Source organism: Alexandromys fortis, unplaced genomic scaffold, assembly GCF_014885135.2.
Source record: "Alexandromys fortis isolate MF-2015 unplaced genomic scaffold, M_Fortis_MF-2015_v1.1 scaffold_88, whole genome shotgun sequence".
NCBI lineage: Eukaryota > Metazoa > Chordata > Mammalia > Rodentia > Cricetidae > Alexandromys > Alexandromys fortis.
In genome coordinates, this window is record NW_026067961.1 from 7,252,007 (window position 1) to 7,265,735 (window position 13,729).

Sequence of the window (13,729 nt, forward strand, 5' to 3'; positions counted from 1 at the left end):
GAATCTCAATGACCTTGGAGAAAGCCAGGTTTCTCTTAGTGTAGTGACAAGAGCTGGAAACCGGTCCTGTCTCACCCTCCCTTGGGTTAAGGATGGAGCTAGGGGCCTCAGGACTCCGGGTACCTCTCAAACTCCTGTGCCCTGCACCTTTAGGACTGAGCTGCCTTCCCAGTTCCTTCTCAAATCCGGGGCGGGCCATTCAAACTGCAGGGCGCGTGCCTCAGGGGAGCCCCCCTGATTGTGTGCGCTGTGGCTAGTCCTGAGTCATCTCAGCATGCGGTGGCCCCTTCTCTCTTAGGCTTCACAGGGAAACAGATCGCTGCATCACAGGTGGGGGGGGGGGAATTAGGGCTGAACACGAGGAAGGCGCAGCTTCATTAGAAGTGATTTCGCCGCGAGAGGCAGGGTGTCTGCCGGTGGCCAGGCGCCGGAGCTATAAACTCAGGAAGCCAGGATGAGCGTGTTCCAGGCGGCATTGGGATTGCTGTTCCTGGGGATGCTTCAAGCCTTCCCAAAGGTAAGGAGATAACAGTAGGGTAGGCAGTGGCTGGGGCAGGGGAGGGCAGGGTCACTTGTCACCTCATTCCCGACCGGAACAGGAGTGAGGGGGCGCAGGAGGCAACTGTATCCACAGGTGGGTGAAAAGTAGAGCACCTCCTCTTCACACCCACGGGCAGTAGACGCTGGGAGTAGTTCATTCATTCACCAGTTGAATCCGGGGCAAGAGAAAGCTGTGTTCCCTCCCCCCCCCCCTCACTGTCGGCCCAGTGGGGGTTCCGAATAGATGAAAAGAAACCTGTGCGGGTCATTTTATCCGGAGGATGATATCGGGCTGTTGGTGCTTCCATGTAAGCTGGAAGGGTCTCAGGAAAGAGAGGAGGGAGCGGATGAGCAGCAGAGGTGAGAGCCTGGCTGGCCAGTGGTGTGGGCTGGGTGTCCCGGAGCACATGGTGGACACTTCTCCCTGAGGAAAGTCCGTGGTGTCTCTGGTTCCCTTGTTGGAAGCCCAGGAAATGAGACTGGGCAACGAGTTAGGAAAACTGGACACCTCCTAGAAGCCAGCACCACACTAGGCATTAGGATGTGGGAAGGACATAGGCTAGATAAAATAACCTACTTCGTGGAACCCAGGGTCCGCATGGGAAAAAATGCCCCTGGTTGAATGGAAGCCGGGGCAGGGGAGGCAAGGGACAGCCGCAGACTGGTGTGGGCATGAGATATCTCTGCTATGGAGGTTGGGGCTGGAGAGAGGGTGGGCTGCCGGCAAGAGGGGGATGGTAGGAAAGTGGCCGTGCGACACCTGCCCTGGAGAGGGCAGAGGTGAGCAGAGGATCCTCCCCATCTTCCCCCCAAGCCCGAAGCCCTCATCTGGGGAAGGTAAGAGTTTGGAATAATAGGACCCTGGGCGATGAAGAGAAGGGCGTGAAAGCGGAGGGGTTCGGCCAGCTTGTGAAGCGTATCTGCCTCTTTTACGAAGTGGAAACTGTTTTGGCGGGAACACACTCTCATGTATATGGGTAAGTCAGGGGACAGCTTTTGAGAGCTGGTTCGCGCCTTCGACCATGCAGGTTCCGGTACTAGAACTCACCATCTCGCAGGCCTGGGAAAACACTTTTAAAATTAAAATAAACAGCGAACTTAATGCCATCTGGACTATGTGAAAATATCCCAAACAAGAACTATAAATGTTCTTTCCAAGCTGTAACTGTGTTCTTGCTTTACAGTTTCATTTACAGGCTTTTGCAAATGTATATCTGTATTTGGATCACTTTTTATCAAAATATATATAGGGTTTCTTTCTTTCCTCCTTCCTTCCTTCCTTCCTTCCTTCCTTCCTTCCTTTCTTTCTTTTTTATTATAAGACCTCATGTAGCTCAGGCTGGCCTCCAATTTGCTATATAGCCAGGGATGATTTTGAACTTGTCCTCCTCCCTCTACATTCTGGTTGCCTGGCGGCTTAGATCCTGTGTTTGATGCATGCAGTGTGTGAGACTGAGCCCAGGGTTTTGGGTGTGCTAGGCAAGCACAGCTGGTCTTTGTTCTTGTCTTGAGAGAGGGTCTGTGTAACCCAGGTTGGTCTTGAACTCCTGTGTAGTCAGTCAGGATGTCCGCACATCCCTAATCTTCCTGCTGGTACCTCCAGAGCACTGGCTGTATTACAGGTGTGCAGCACACCCAGTCACGATTCTCCGTTTGGCTCTTACAGTGTCTGCAGCAAGTCTTGGAGGGCAGACCATGCTCATTCACATCCCTGGTGAATGGACAACGAGTTTTCCACCGCTGCTTTTCTGTTTGGTTTGGTTTTGATGAGACAGGGTTTCAGTATGTCATCCTGGTTGGCCTGGAACTTGATGTGCCGACCAAGCTGGTCTTGAATCAATACATCTGCCAGCATCTGCCTCTCACATGCTGGGAGTAAAGGCACACAGAGCACTGAAAATGCTGGGCGTAAAGGCGTGGACCACCGAGTGGTCCCATCATTGTCTTTTGTGTGCTTGCTGTCTGGGAAGTAAGGTGGTTCTTTCCCAGAGGAGAGACAAGAGAATAGCGGTGGTTGACAGGGCAGACGTGCACTGGAATGAAATGCCATGCCATCCAGGGTGCCAGGCAATGTCTTTTCCCACAACAGTGTAAGACAGTAGCAGTTTCCCACATCCTAACCGACTTGCGATCTTATCAGTGTCTGTTTTGTGGTCGTGAATGGGGCTGTATCCTTCCTATGTTAATTTGCATTTCCCAGTGACTGTAGGCTGAACCTCAAGTCTGTGGGCCTTTTCATGACAAGACTTGGGGTACCTGTGGGGGAGGAGCTGCCTGCCCGGCAAGGTTTTCTATTCTGTTCCTTCAACACTTCAGTCATCTTTCCCGTCCAGTTGAGGTTTGAAATCCTATTTTAAAAACAACAACAACAAGCAAACAAAAGCAAAACAAACAAACAAACAAACAAAACTATTTAAAGCTGCCTGACTTTAATTCCAGCAGAAGGAGGTAGATCCCTGTAAGTTCAAGGTCAACTTGGTCTACCTTAACAACAACATGCTTCAAAAAAAAAAAAAAAAACTTAAAAAAAGAGCTGGGTACCACACACCTAGAATCCCAAAGCACTTGGGAGATGGAGGCAAGAAGGATGTGAAGTCTCAAGGCAGAGCTGGCAAGATGGCTCAGCAGGTAAAGGCACTTGCCACCAAGCCTGACAACCTGAGACCGAGCCCCAGGACTCGCCTGTTGGAAGGAGAGAACTAACTCTTTGGCATTGCTCTCTGATCATCACATGCACATGGTGGCTCACATGTGAGGAAAAAAAAAATGTTCCAAGGTATTTTGGGCTTCATAGAAAGTTCCTATCTTTAAAAAAATTTTTTTTTTTTTGGTCTGGAATTTCAAATCCTTTTCCCAACTCCTTCTGCTTTTTCTTAACTCTTGTCACTTTGTGACAGTATGTTTTCTGAGAAAGAGATGGGCCTTGTTTTGTAATGTTCTCGGGGACTTGTGTGGTGCAAGCCCTGAGAGACAGAGCTCCCCCAGGATGCATCCTTCCCCTCCGGCTTCTGGGGATGGTCTGGCTCCCTGGCTTCTGGTGAATTCCATGGGTTTAGAATTCCCCTCATGTCTTCCCAGATACATCCTGCCCCCAGCTCCTGTCTGATTTCCCTCCTCCAGCCCTGGCTCGTCGAGGTTCCCATAGGGGAATTCTCATGAGCAAGAATACACAGCCAGTACTTCGTTCCCACTGGTGCAGCAGACCCAGTGGGTGTAAAGGTGACCCTGGTAAACAACCAAGGGCAGGAGAGCTTTCTTGGATTCCTGTGCAGGACCCGTGACTTCCAGAACCAGCCAGATCCTGTCTGGAGGCGGAATTCCATAGGAGGCTCTAGAAACCACACAGGAAGGATGGGCTGTAGGAGACTATGGCCTCTCTTAGTTAAAGTCTGCCTTCCGCCATGGAGATGGAGGCTGCAGCAAGAGCTTGGAGGGCAAGGCAGGGCAGCTGCCTTACTCAGCTTGAGAGCAGCCCTGCTGGGACTAAGGCAGCCCTTACTGGAAGTTTCTGCGGCTATCACTCATATCTGACCCGAGGGCTTCATGAGTAAATGTGATTCATTTCTAGGTCTGCACGCAGCAGCAGCATCTGCTGCGTCTCAGGACAGAAGTCGGCCATGAGCCCTTGAGACGGGGGTCCTTGCGTAAGCAGCTTATCTGTGTCCTGACCTTGGGGGTGGCCTATCTAAGATCACAGTCTGTTGTTTTCCAAGCTACAAAGAGTGCCTGGTTGGACCTGCAGACAAGGCAGCCTTTTAGAGGATACACCAGCTACACACACATGCACACGCACACACGCACATGCACGCACGCATGCACGCACGCATGCACGTGTGCGCACGCGTGCACACACACACACACACACACCAAACCAAAAGGGAGGGATCTGTCCAAGAGAGATTAGCAGAAGAGCTTGGCCTAGAGAGTGGGGATGGGAAGAAGGTGGGGAGTGTGGGCAGCCCAGAGTGGGCAAGGAAAGAACACTGCTAGCGGAGGCGGTAGGGGAGGAGTCCAGCGGTACAGACGTCAGTGGGTTGTGACCCCACTATTTCTGGGCAGCGCAACCAGATGGTAAATCTTCCTTGAGAACAGGAGTCAGAAATTCAGAAATGGCAGCGGTCGGGAGAGAGACAAGCAGAGGTGGGGTTGTGGGGGATTCCAGCTGTATCTGGGGGTGGGCAACTGCCTGGATGGTGGGGAAGCCTGATGAGACATTGCAGGTGTTTGGGAGGAACACATATGGTCTGTTTTTGCCCAAGTCCAGGTGTCAAGAGGGTATTCAAGTGTGGACGCTTCAAGGGAGTTCAGTTTCTGATCCAGATCTCTAGTACCAGAGTGACTACACAATTCCTGGTGCATTCTGGGTCAGCGCTAAGGGGCATCAACCCTTCTCACTGGAATTGTGTTACTTCTTAAGGTGTCCTAACACTCCATATATTTGGGGCACCTTTCAGCCTATTGGTTCTTGCCCGCCCAGGGCTAGCCTCTCTCTCTCTCCCCGCTCTCTTTCCTCTCTCTTTCTCCTTTAATGACTTACTTTATGCGTGTTGGTGTTTTGCCTGCATGTGTGTTTGTGTGAGGGTGTCAGATCATCAGGAACTGGAGCTACAGACAGGCGTGTAAATGTTGAGAATTGAACCCAGGGCCTCTGGAAGAGCAGCCGGTGCTCTCAGCTGCTGAGTCATCACTCTGTCAGCCTGTCACAAACTGTCACATAGTTGGTGGCTGGGAGTAACACAGATGCACTATTTAATGGCTCTGGAGGGTGGGAGGCTGAAAGGGGGTCTCAGAATTGCGTGTCTGCTAGAGAGGCTCCAGGAGGGGCCTCCTGGTCCTTCCCAGTGGCTTTCTCCATCTTCGTCTTCTCCAGGGCTTAGTCGCCCCTTGCATCTTCTAAAGACTTTGCAGTCAAGTTGGTCCCCATGGAGATGAGCTAAGCTTACACTAACAATCGAGACCTAACCAGGTTCCTTAAGAATTACTTCGATGTCTTCTAATACTTGACAACTTCCTACCAAGTTCCTCTTTGGCTTCATCCCCGCCTCCCCTCCTCCCTGGACAGTCTAGGCTGCCTGGTAACTCACTGGGCAGCCTAAGTTGACCTTGAACTCCAATTCCCTCCCCCCCCCCACTTCTAAAGTCCTGGGATCACAGGCGCGTAACACCATCCCAATACTTGCTTTCTTCTGTTTTTTATTAAATGTATTCATTTATTTTACATCCGGACCGCAGTTCCCCCTCCCTCCTCTCCTCCAATCCCCTCCCCCAGTTCTTTCTTTATGCAGCCATTTACCCATGTTTGTCTGTGTGGACACACACGCCAGGCATGCACGTGGAGGTGAGAGGACAACTTGTAGGAGTCGCTTCTCTCCTCCCACTGTGTGCGTCCCCGGGCTTTGACGTCATCATTGGCAGCAAGCGCCGTGATCTTCTAAGGACTTCGCTGATGCCTGGGGATTGGGACAGTGGGCTCTGTCTAATGTCACGTGTCCTTACAGCCAAGCGTTCAGAGAAGATGTGGAAGAAGAGATTATGTGTCTGGGGACTTGGCCTGCCATTGCTGACTTTGCAGATGGGAGATGTGGCCCGGGAGCTGTGCTTGTTGTAATAGCTACATGAAGCCGAGTGCTTTAGAGAGGTTTTATTTGGGACTGACAAGATGGTTTGGTGGCTGAAAGCGTTCACTGCACAAGTCTGGTGCCCTCGAACCAACACAGAAGCATGTGCCTGTAATCCCAGATGCGGTGGGAGGTGAGGATGGGGGTCTACAAGCAGAAACCATGAAAGACCCTGCTTGAAGAAGAGAAGTGGAAGGAGAGAACCGACTCTTGAGAGTCATCTTCTCACCTCCACAGGTGTGCTCTGGTGTGCATGTGACTGTGTGTGTGCACAGATACCCACACACACTCACATACGCTCTCATATACATACACACATTTACACGTGCACACACACTCACATACACTCTCACACATGCACACATGGACACACACAAACACTCTCATATACATGCACACTCACATTCATACACACACACACACATACACACACACAGAGGCACCAGCACCATCAATATTTGAAATGAAATGAAAAAACATTTTTTTTTAAAGAGGTTTCTGAGCTGGAGAGATGGCTCAGCAGTTAAAGGCTAGGCTCAGAACAACAATAACAGAAAAAGATGTTTCTTTGGCTCTTGGTTATGGGGTCTGGAAAGTCTAAACAGTTTGGTACCAGCTCCCTGTAGCACGGGAACTCGGACTTGTGCTTTCAAAGATCCCTTGGTAGCAGCAGGGGAGATACTCGGTGGTTAAGAGCACCTGTTGCTCTTGCAGAGGACCAGGGTTCAGTTCCCAACATCCTCATGGTGGTTCATTACTCATTTATAACCAGGGGATCTGACGTCGTGTTCTGACCTCCACGGGCACCAAGCTCACATGTGGTGCACATACTACATGCAGGCAAAAGACGTACACATAAAATAAGATTAATCTATTTAAAGAAAAAGAAAAGCTTCCTATGGTAGCCAGATCCAGTGGTACAGGTCTGTAATTCCAGCTCCTCAGTAGGCTGAGGCAGGAGGATCACAAGTTCAAGACCTTCCTGGGCAATTTAGTGAGACCTTCAAAATAAAAATAGAGGCCAGGCAATGGTGGCACACGCTTTTAATCCCAGCACTCAGGAGGCAGAGGCAGGCGTATTTCTGTGGGTTCGAGGCCAGCCTGGTCTACAAGAGCTAGTTCCAGGACAGGCTCCAAAGCTACAGAGAAACCCTGTCTCAAAAAAACCAAAAATAAAATAAAATAAAATAAAAAAATAATAAAATAAATAAAAAGAAAAAATAAAAACAAAACAAACTAAAAACCCTTATGTATAAGTATGTAGGTGCCCTGGAGGCCAGAAGAGGGCATCAGATCCCCTGGAGTTGGAGTTACAGGAAGGTGAAAGTTGACAAACTGGGGTCCTTCATGGGAGCAGCAAGTACGGGTGACTGCTGAGCTACGTCTCCAGCCCCATTTCCCACTTGGAAGCAAAGGCAGGTTCTCATCCGGTTAATTCTGCCTGGGGTGGTCCTTGCAAGGCTGTGGCTCTGACATTGCAAGCGTCAGAATAGCTGTTCATGACTTTCAGCTCTAGGGTGTCATCACATGGAGGCAGAGGTGAGGGGCCCTCATCCCTTCACTTCTGCCCTGCGCTGGCCCATTTGGGGATTTTGTTTTGACGTGACTTAGTTCCCACAGGTATGGCTCAGCTGTTCTCTTTCTCTCGCTGTTGGTTGATACCAGGTGGGACTTTCTAAAAGTGAAAATTACCAGGTCTGCTAGAGAAAACCAAACCAACTTGAAAATAGTCCCGGAGATGGTGAGGTTTTGGGGTACTCTTTTTCATTCTAGGGCTGCCCAGGTAGGGCCTCAGCCTCTGGTCACGTAACTCGGCATCCTGTGGACATGCCACTTTGCCTTGAACCTATGGGGAACCCCACCTAAAAGCATCCACCTCTTGGTCCTTGGCCTTCCCCCACCCACTCTTCCTTTCTAACCCCCCCCTGCTTCCCTCCCAGGCAAAGGCCAGAGCCCAGATGCTTAGTCCCCTGTCCCATTAAAGGGCATTGGGAGTTTACCGGCTATCTGCGCCCATCTCGGTCGGTCCTCACCGTTCAGAGGGTAGGACTGTCATAAACAGACACTGAGATTAGTGCCACCTCCCTGCTGGGGCCCCTGGTGGAGGTCAGAGGACAGGTTAGGAGTCGGTTCCACCATGTGTGTGCTGGGGTTCAAAGTCAGGTGGTCAGACTCAGCAGCAAGAATCACGTTTACCCCCAAGCCATCTCATCGGCCATTACAAGACTGTATTAACTTAACCCTGAATTCCTGGCTCTTCCAAAGTGATGAGACTAGGCATCACTTGACGGGGGCTGGAGAGATGACTCAGAGGTTGAGAGTACAGGCTGCTCTTCCAAAGGACCCAGGTTCAATTCCCAGCACCCACATGGTAGTTCACAATTGTCTATAGTTTCAGTTCTGGGGAATCTGACACCCTCACAGGGACATGCAAGCAGAACACTAACATACATACATAAAAATAAATAAATTTAAAAAAAGAGCCGGGAAATGGTGGCACACGCCTTTAATCCCAGCACTCAGGAGGCAGAGGCAGGTGGATTTCTGTGAGATGGAGGCCAGCCTGGTCTACAAGCACTAGTTGTTCCAGGACAGACACCAAAAAAAAAAAAAAAAAAAAAAAAAAAAAAAAAAAAAAAGAATTCGTTGAGGATTTGCAGGAAAAGGCTGGTTCCATGGCCTGGGAGCATTCAGGGTAGGCTTTGGGGCTAAGATGGACCTCGACTTGGCTTCCCCTCACATCTCTAGGAATGGCTGGGAGGGCCTGTGGTTCAATTTTGTGTGGTTAAGAGAACTAGCTCCTTTCTCCTTAAGTCCCATTTGGGCTCCCTCCATGGGGCTCTGAGTAGCAGGCTCCCATTGCCTCCCTGGTTAGTAAGAAGAGAGCTCACCCTGCTGGCAGGTTGAGAACATACTCAGAATTTTAGAAAAGAGACCCCGGCCCCCCAACATCCCAAACCTTTGTTACTCCAGCTCCATGGTTTACTGTGCCCATGGTGACCATGCATGGTGACGTCCATCTAAAAGCCCGCTACTCAGAAGGCTGAGGCTTGAGAAATTTTTGTTCATAACCAGCCTTGGCTACATAGCATGACCCTGTGTCAACAAGCAAAGCCAAACAAAGAGCACGCATTATAATTCTACCGGTTACTCAAATAATGTCCGTTAGGGTGCTCTCCATCCTCCCATTCCTGAGCAGCCTGTAATTCGGATACTGAGGTTTGTTTGTTTGTTCAATGGTGCTGGGCCTTAAACCCAGGGCCTCACTCATTCTAGGCAGGCACTCTACCGCTGAACTATATCCCCAACCCTCTGCCCTGACCCCAAGTCCTTTTATTTTGAGATAAAATCTCACCTTATCTCTACCAAGTACCCAGGATGGACTTGAATTTGTGATCCTTTTGCCTCTGTCTCCTTAGATGGAACTATATGCATGGACATTTTTTTTTAACCTTTTGAGTCAGGGTCTTAGTAGTCCACAATGGCCTTAAACTTGATATACATAGTTGAGGAGAGCTGGATTACAGGTACATGCCGGCTTGTTTGGCTCTGAACTGATAATTTTATTATTATTTATGTGAGTCAACTGATGCAGGTCTAAGATTTAAACTCTGATTCTCATCATAGAGTAGTCACTGCTTTTTTTTTTTTTTTTCTGAGACAGGGTTTCTCTGTGTAGCCCTGGTTGTCCTGGAACTCACTTCATAGACCAGGCTAGCCTCAAACTCAGATTTCTGCCTGCTTCTGCTTCCCTCTGAGTGCTGCGATTAAAGGTTTGAGCCACCACCACCCAGCTGAGTAGTAAGGTCTCTTGAACTGACACATCTCTTCAGTGTCTACACCGACATTTAAAAATGAGTAACTTGCAGTAAGTCCCTTGACTTTGGATCATGATTTGATGTGGACCACGGGGTGATACGTTGCCCTGTCTGGTACATTGAACTATGGCTGAGAAGGGAGAAAATGAGACATGGGCAAGACTTGAATCCCCCTTTGGCTCTTGGTCGCTGTGTGAGTTTGGGCAGACAGCTGTGCCTCTCTAGGCTGTAGTTTCCTTATTTGTAGAGCAGGACCTGGTGGAAAGCAGGCTGGATTTGGAGGAGTGACGCGCAGCACCACACACACACACACACACAGCCCCAGGGAAGGACAGCACGGAGGTACAAAGACAGGTGGCTCTCAGATGTTCCAGGCCCAGGGCCACACACCACACTCTCTCAGACTCTAGCTATCAGTGAGATGCTGAGGCAGGCCAGGAGGGAAAACCCAGGGCAAGGACACAGAACTTTCCCACACTCTGCAAGGCCCCACAGAGCCGAGTCCCGACAGCTCAGCTTCGACTACCTCAGGTTTCTGTGTACACACTCAGGGAGCGGCTGCTCACCAGGGAACTGCAGCTGGTGCTGCCCGGTTGCTGTCTGGAGGCTTCTGGGAGCCCCCAGTGACCTGAGGAGAAAGGAAGGTTGCTTGAAGGAACTCGGACAAAACGGGAGCCTCCCGACTGTGCTGTGCGAATGTCACACAGCTAGCTGCTCTTCCTCGTCTCTTTCCTAGCTGCTGCAGTCCGAACCCAGGCTTCACACATGCCGGGCAAGCGCTCCACCGCTGAGCTACAACCCAGCCCTAATTGTATGCTGCATGGTAGGCTATATTTAACATTTCAGTGAGTATGGCTACATGGTTTCAGATGTGTCAAAAAAAAAATTTGTAACTAACACCCACATAGCCACCTTCCAGCCACAGTGACCCTGGTGCTGCTCTCTGCAGTTCCAGAAATACCTTTCTTTCTCTGCCTCCCATCCCCACCCCCGGGGGGCTGGTCACACTCAGGGTGTGTCTTCCCAAGCCAAAATTAACCTAATCTAGAAAGTTCCTTGCAGGTGTGCTCAGAGGCTCGTCTCCTGGGCAGTTCTAGATGCTGTCAAGTTGAAAACCAGTGTTAGCCGTGACTAAGCCCATCTCACAGCAGTGCTGATGGTTTGGAGAACTCTAGAAAGCTGCAGGGGTTTATTTCCAAGAACAAGTGAGGCCAGTGTTACTCATGAGGGAAATGCAAAGAAGCCATACCACCACACCCCCACCAGAACTACGACTGCAGCTGAAAGGCGGCTTCGGTAACCGGCACTTGCTCACCGTTAATTGGCATACATGGTTAAATGCCCGCAAGCGTGAAGGACAGATGGCAGCCTCACACGCTGCAGCTAAGTGACAACCGGTGCAGGTGCTTGACAAAAAAAAATCAGATGGAGAATCAGGCTAGGGGTGTGGCTCAGTTGGTAGAGTGCTTGCCCAGAATGCCTGGGACCCTGGGTTCCAGCCCCAACTTAGAACTTGCCTAAAATTCCAGAGCTTGGGAGGTCGGGGCAGGAGGACCAGGAAATTATCCTTGGTGGATGGTGAATTTGAGGCCAGCCTGATCGACATGAAAGTCTACCTAGAAAAGAAAAGGGGGTCGGGGAAAAAGGGAAGGAGCTTGAATTCCTGTCTGTTGGAGCTGGTACTCGTTTCATTGTGGCTGCATTTAGAAATGGGTACACAGTCTAGCACTTTAATCACAGAGCTCAGGAGGCAGAGGTGGGTGGACCTCTGTGAGTTCGAGGCCAGCCTGGTCTGCATAGAACTTCTAAGACAGATCTTCTGCTGTACCCAGAAATGGGTGCCGAGTCCGGTTGTCATCAGAGAGGCTTATGGGATCGGATGGATAGACCCAAGGCCAAACATTAGGCAGTGAGAGAGCCCAGGTTGGAGGTCTCTAATGGGTTTCTCCCCTTGGTGATTGGGAAACCCCAAGGAAGGGGGGGGTGGGAATTGTGGGAGCAGAGGGACTGAGTATGCCACAGAATCAACTAAGCAGAGCTCATGGGCACTCATAGAGACTGAAAATCACAAAGTCTGTATGGGTCTGTGTTAGGGCCTCTGCATGTATGTTATGATTGTTGGATTGGTGTTTTGGGGGGACTTCTGACAGTGGGAGTTGGGGTGTCTCTGATTCTTTTGCCTGCCGTTGGGACCCCTTATCTCCTATTGGATTGCCTGGTCTTGTTGCATCTTGTGCCCTGTTTGATTGATGCTCCTGGAAGGGCTGTTTTTAATCTAGGGAGAGGGAGAAGGGAGGACTGGGAGGAGTGGAGGGAAAGGGTGCTGCAGTCTGGATGTATTGTATGGGAGAAGAATAAATAAAAATAATCATAATTTTTAAAAAATGACATTCTAAGGCAGTGCTACATATAGACTTTGTTTTAAAGGAAAAAGAGTTGGGTAGTAGTTGGGCAGGTGGATCTCTGTGAGTTCAAGGCTAGCCTGGTCTACAAAGTGAGTTCCAGGACAGCTAGAACTGTAACACAGAGTGCCCTGTCTGGGGTGGGGTGGGGGTGGGGAGCACAGAGCAGCATTAGCACTTGCAACTAAAAGGCGAAAACAACCCATTGTCTATCAGAGTAAAACAGACACATATGGGCCATATTGCAAGGCCACGGGCATTGGTGACTTCCAAAAAAAAGTGAATGGTTCTTGAAACCTAATACGGAATTAAAGAGGTTGAGGGTGAGAGTGGGGGCTTGGGGGGACGGCTGAATGGGGAAGAGCAAATGCTGTACAACATGAGGGGCTGGGTTCAGGTCTCCAGAACCCACTTAAAAAGCTGGGTGTGGTCTCCAGTGCCCGGAGCTCCGATGCTGCAGGAAGGCTGCTGGGGCCTGCTGTATGCTGACCTGGCTTTGGGCTCAGTGGCCCGTTCTCAAGGGAATAAGGCTGGCAGTGATAAAGCAGGGCACCTGATGTCCTCCTCTGACTTCCAGGCATGTGCATTCACACACAGGCACGTTCAGGGGCGCACACACAAAGATTTTAAAAAGCATCTGGCTATAGCAGAGAATGCAAGCAAGTGATATAATCATGTTTGTGTATAAAACATTTTATTTTATTTTTTGATTTTGTTTTGAGACAGGGTCCCACAGTGTAGCCCTGGCTGTCGTGGAACTCACTATGTAGCCCAGGCTGGCCTTGGACTCACAGAGATCAGCCTGTCTCTGCCTCCCCAGTGCTGTGCCACCATGACCAACAAAATCCATTCTTTTGTACACTGATTTTTTAAAAAGCCAGTTGCAAAGGAAAAGACTGGGCAGTTTGACCTATGTCAAACTCAAGAGCAGACAGAACTTATTAGCGGATGCAGAGGTGGGTTAATGTTCTTTCCAGAGAGGGTTTCTGAGTAGGCTGGGAATAGATGAGGCCCTGTCTGTGGAATCTGAGCACTTATCCATCTGGGTATGCAGAACTTCAACCCATATGTCTCTCTACCAGATGTGGGTTTTGTTGTTGTTTTTGTTTTTGAAGACAGGGTTTCTCTGTGTAGCTTTTTGAAGCCAGTCCTGGAACTCGTGCTTTGTAGCCCAGGCTGGTCTCAAACTCAGAGAGATCTGTCTGCCTCTACCTCCCGAGTGCTGGGATTAAAGTTGTGCGCCACCACCGCCCAGCTTTACCAGATGTTTTTACTGCTGAACTCGTCCCAGAGACAGGGTGGGAGGCTTGTTAGTCCCCTGGAGGGGTGTGCCAGGTGGAACCGGTTGTAG

The 13,729-nt window shown here is 50.1% G+C and overlaps 1 protein-coding gene across 3 annotated transcripts in view; it reads left to right on the forward strand.

The window, feature by feature from the left end:
• Positions 1-225: 225 nt before the first annotated feature.
• Positions 226-13,729, forward strand: part of Tnfrsf8 (TNF receptor superfamily member 8) — a 44,676-nt gene continuing 31,172 nt past the window's right edge. For all 3 annotated transcript variants that reach the window (XM_050153425.1, XM_050153426.1, XM_050153427.1), the window contains exon 1: positions 226-517. In XM_050153425.1, the coding sequence (XP_050009382.1) occupies positions 455-517 (63 nt within the window). In that variant the 5' untranslated portion in view covers positions 226-454. The remainder of the gene's footprint in view (positions 518-13,729) is intronic.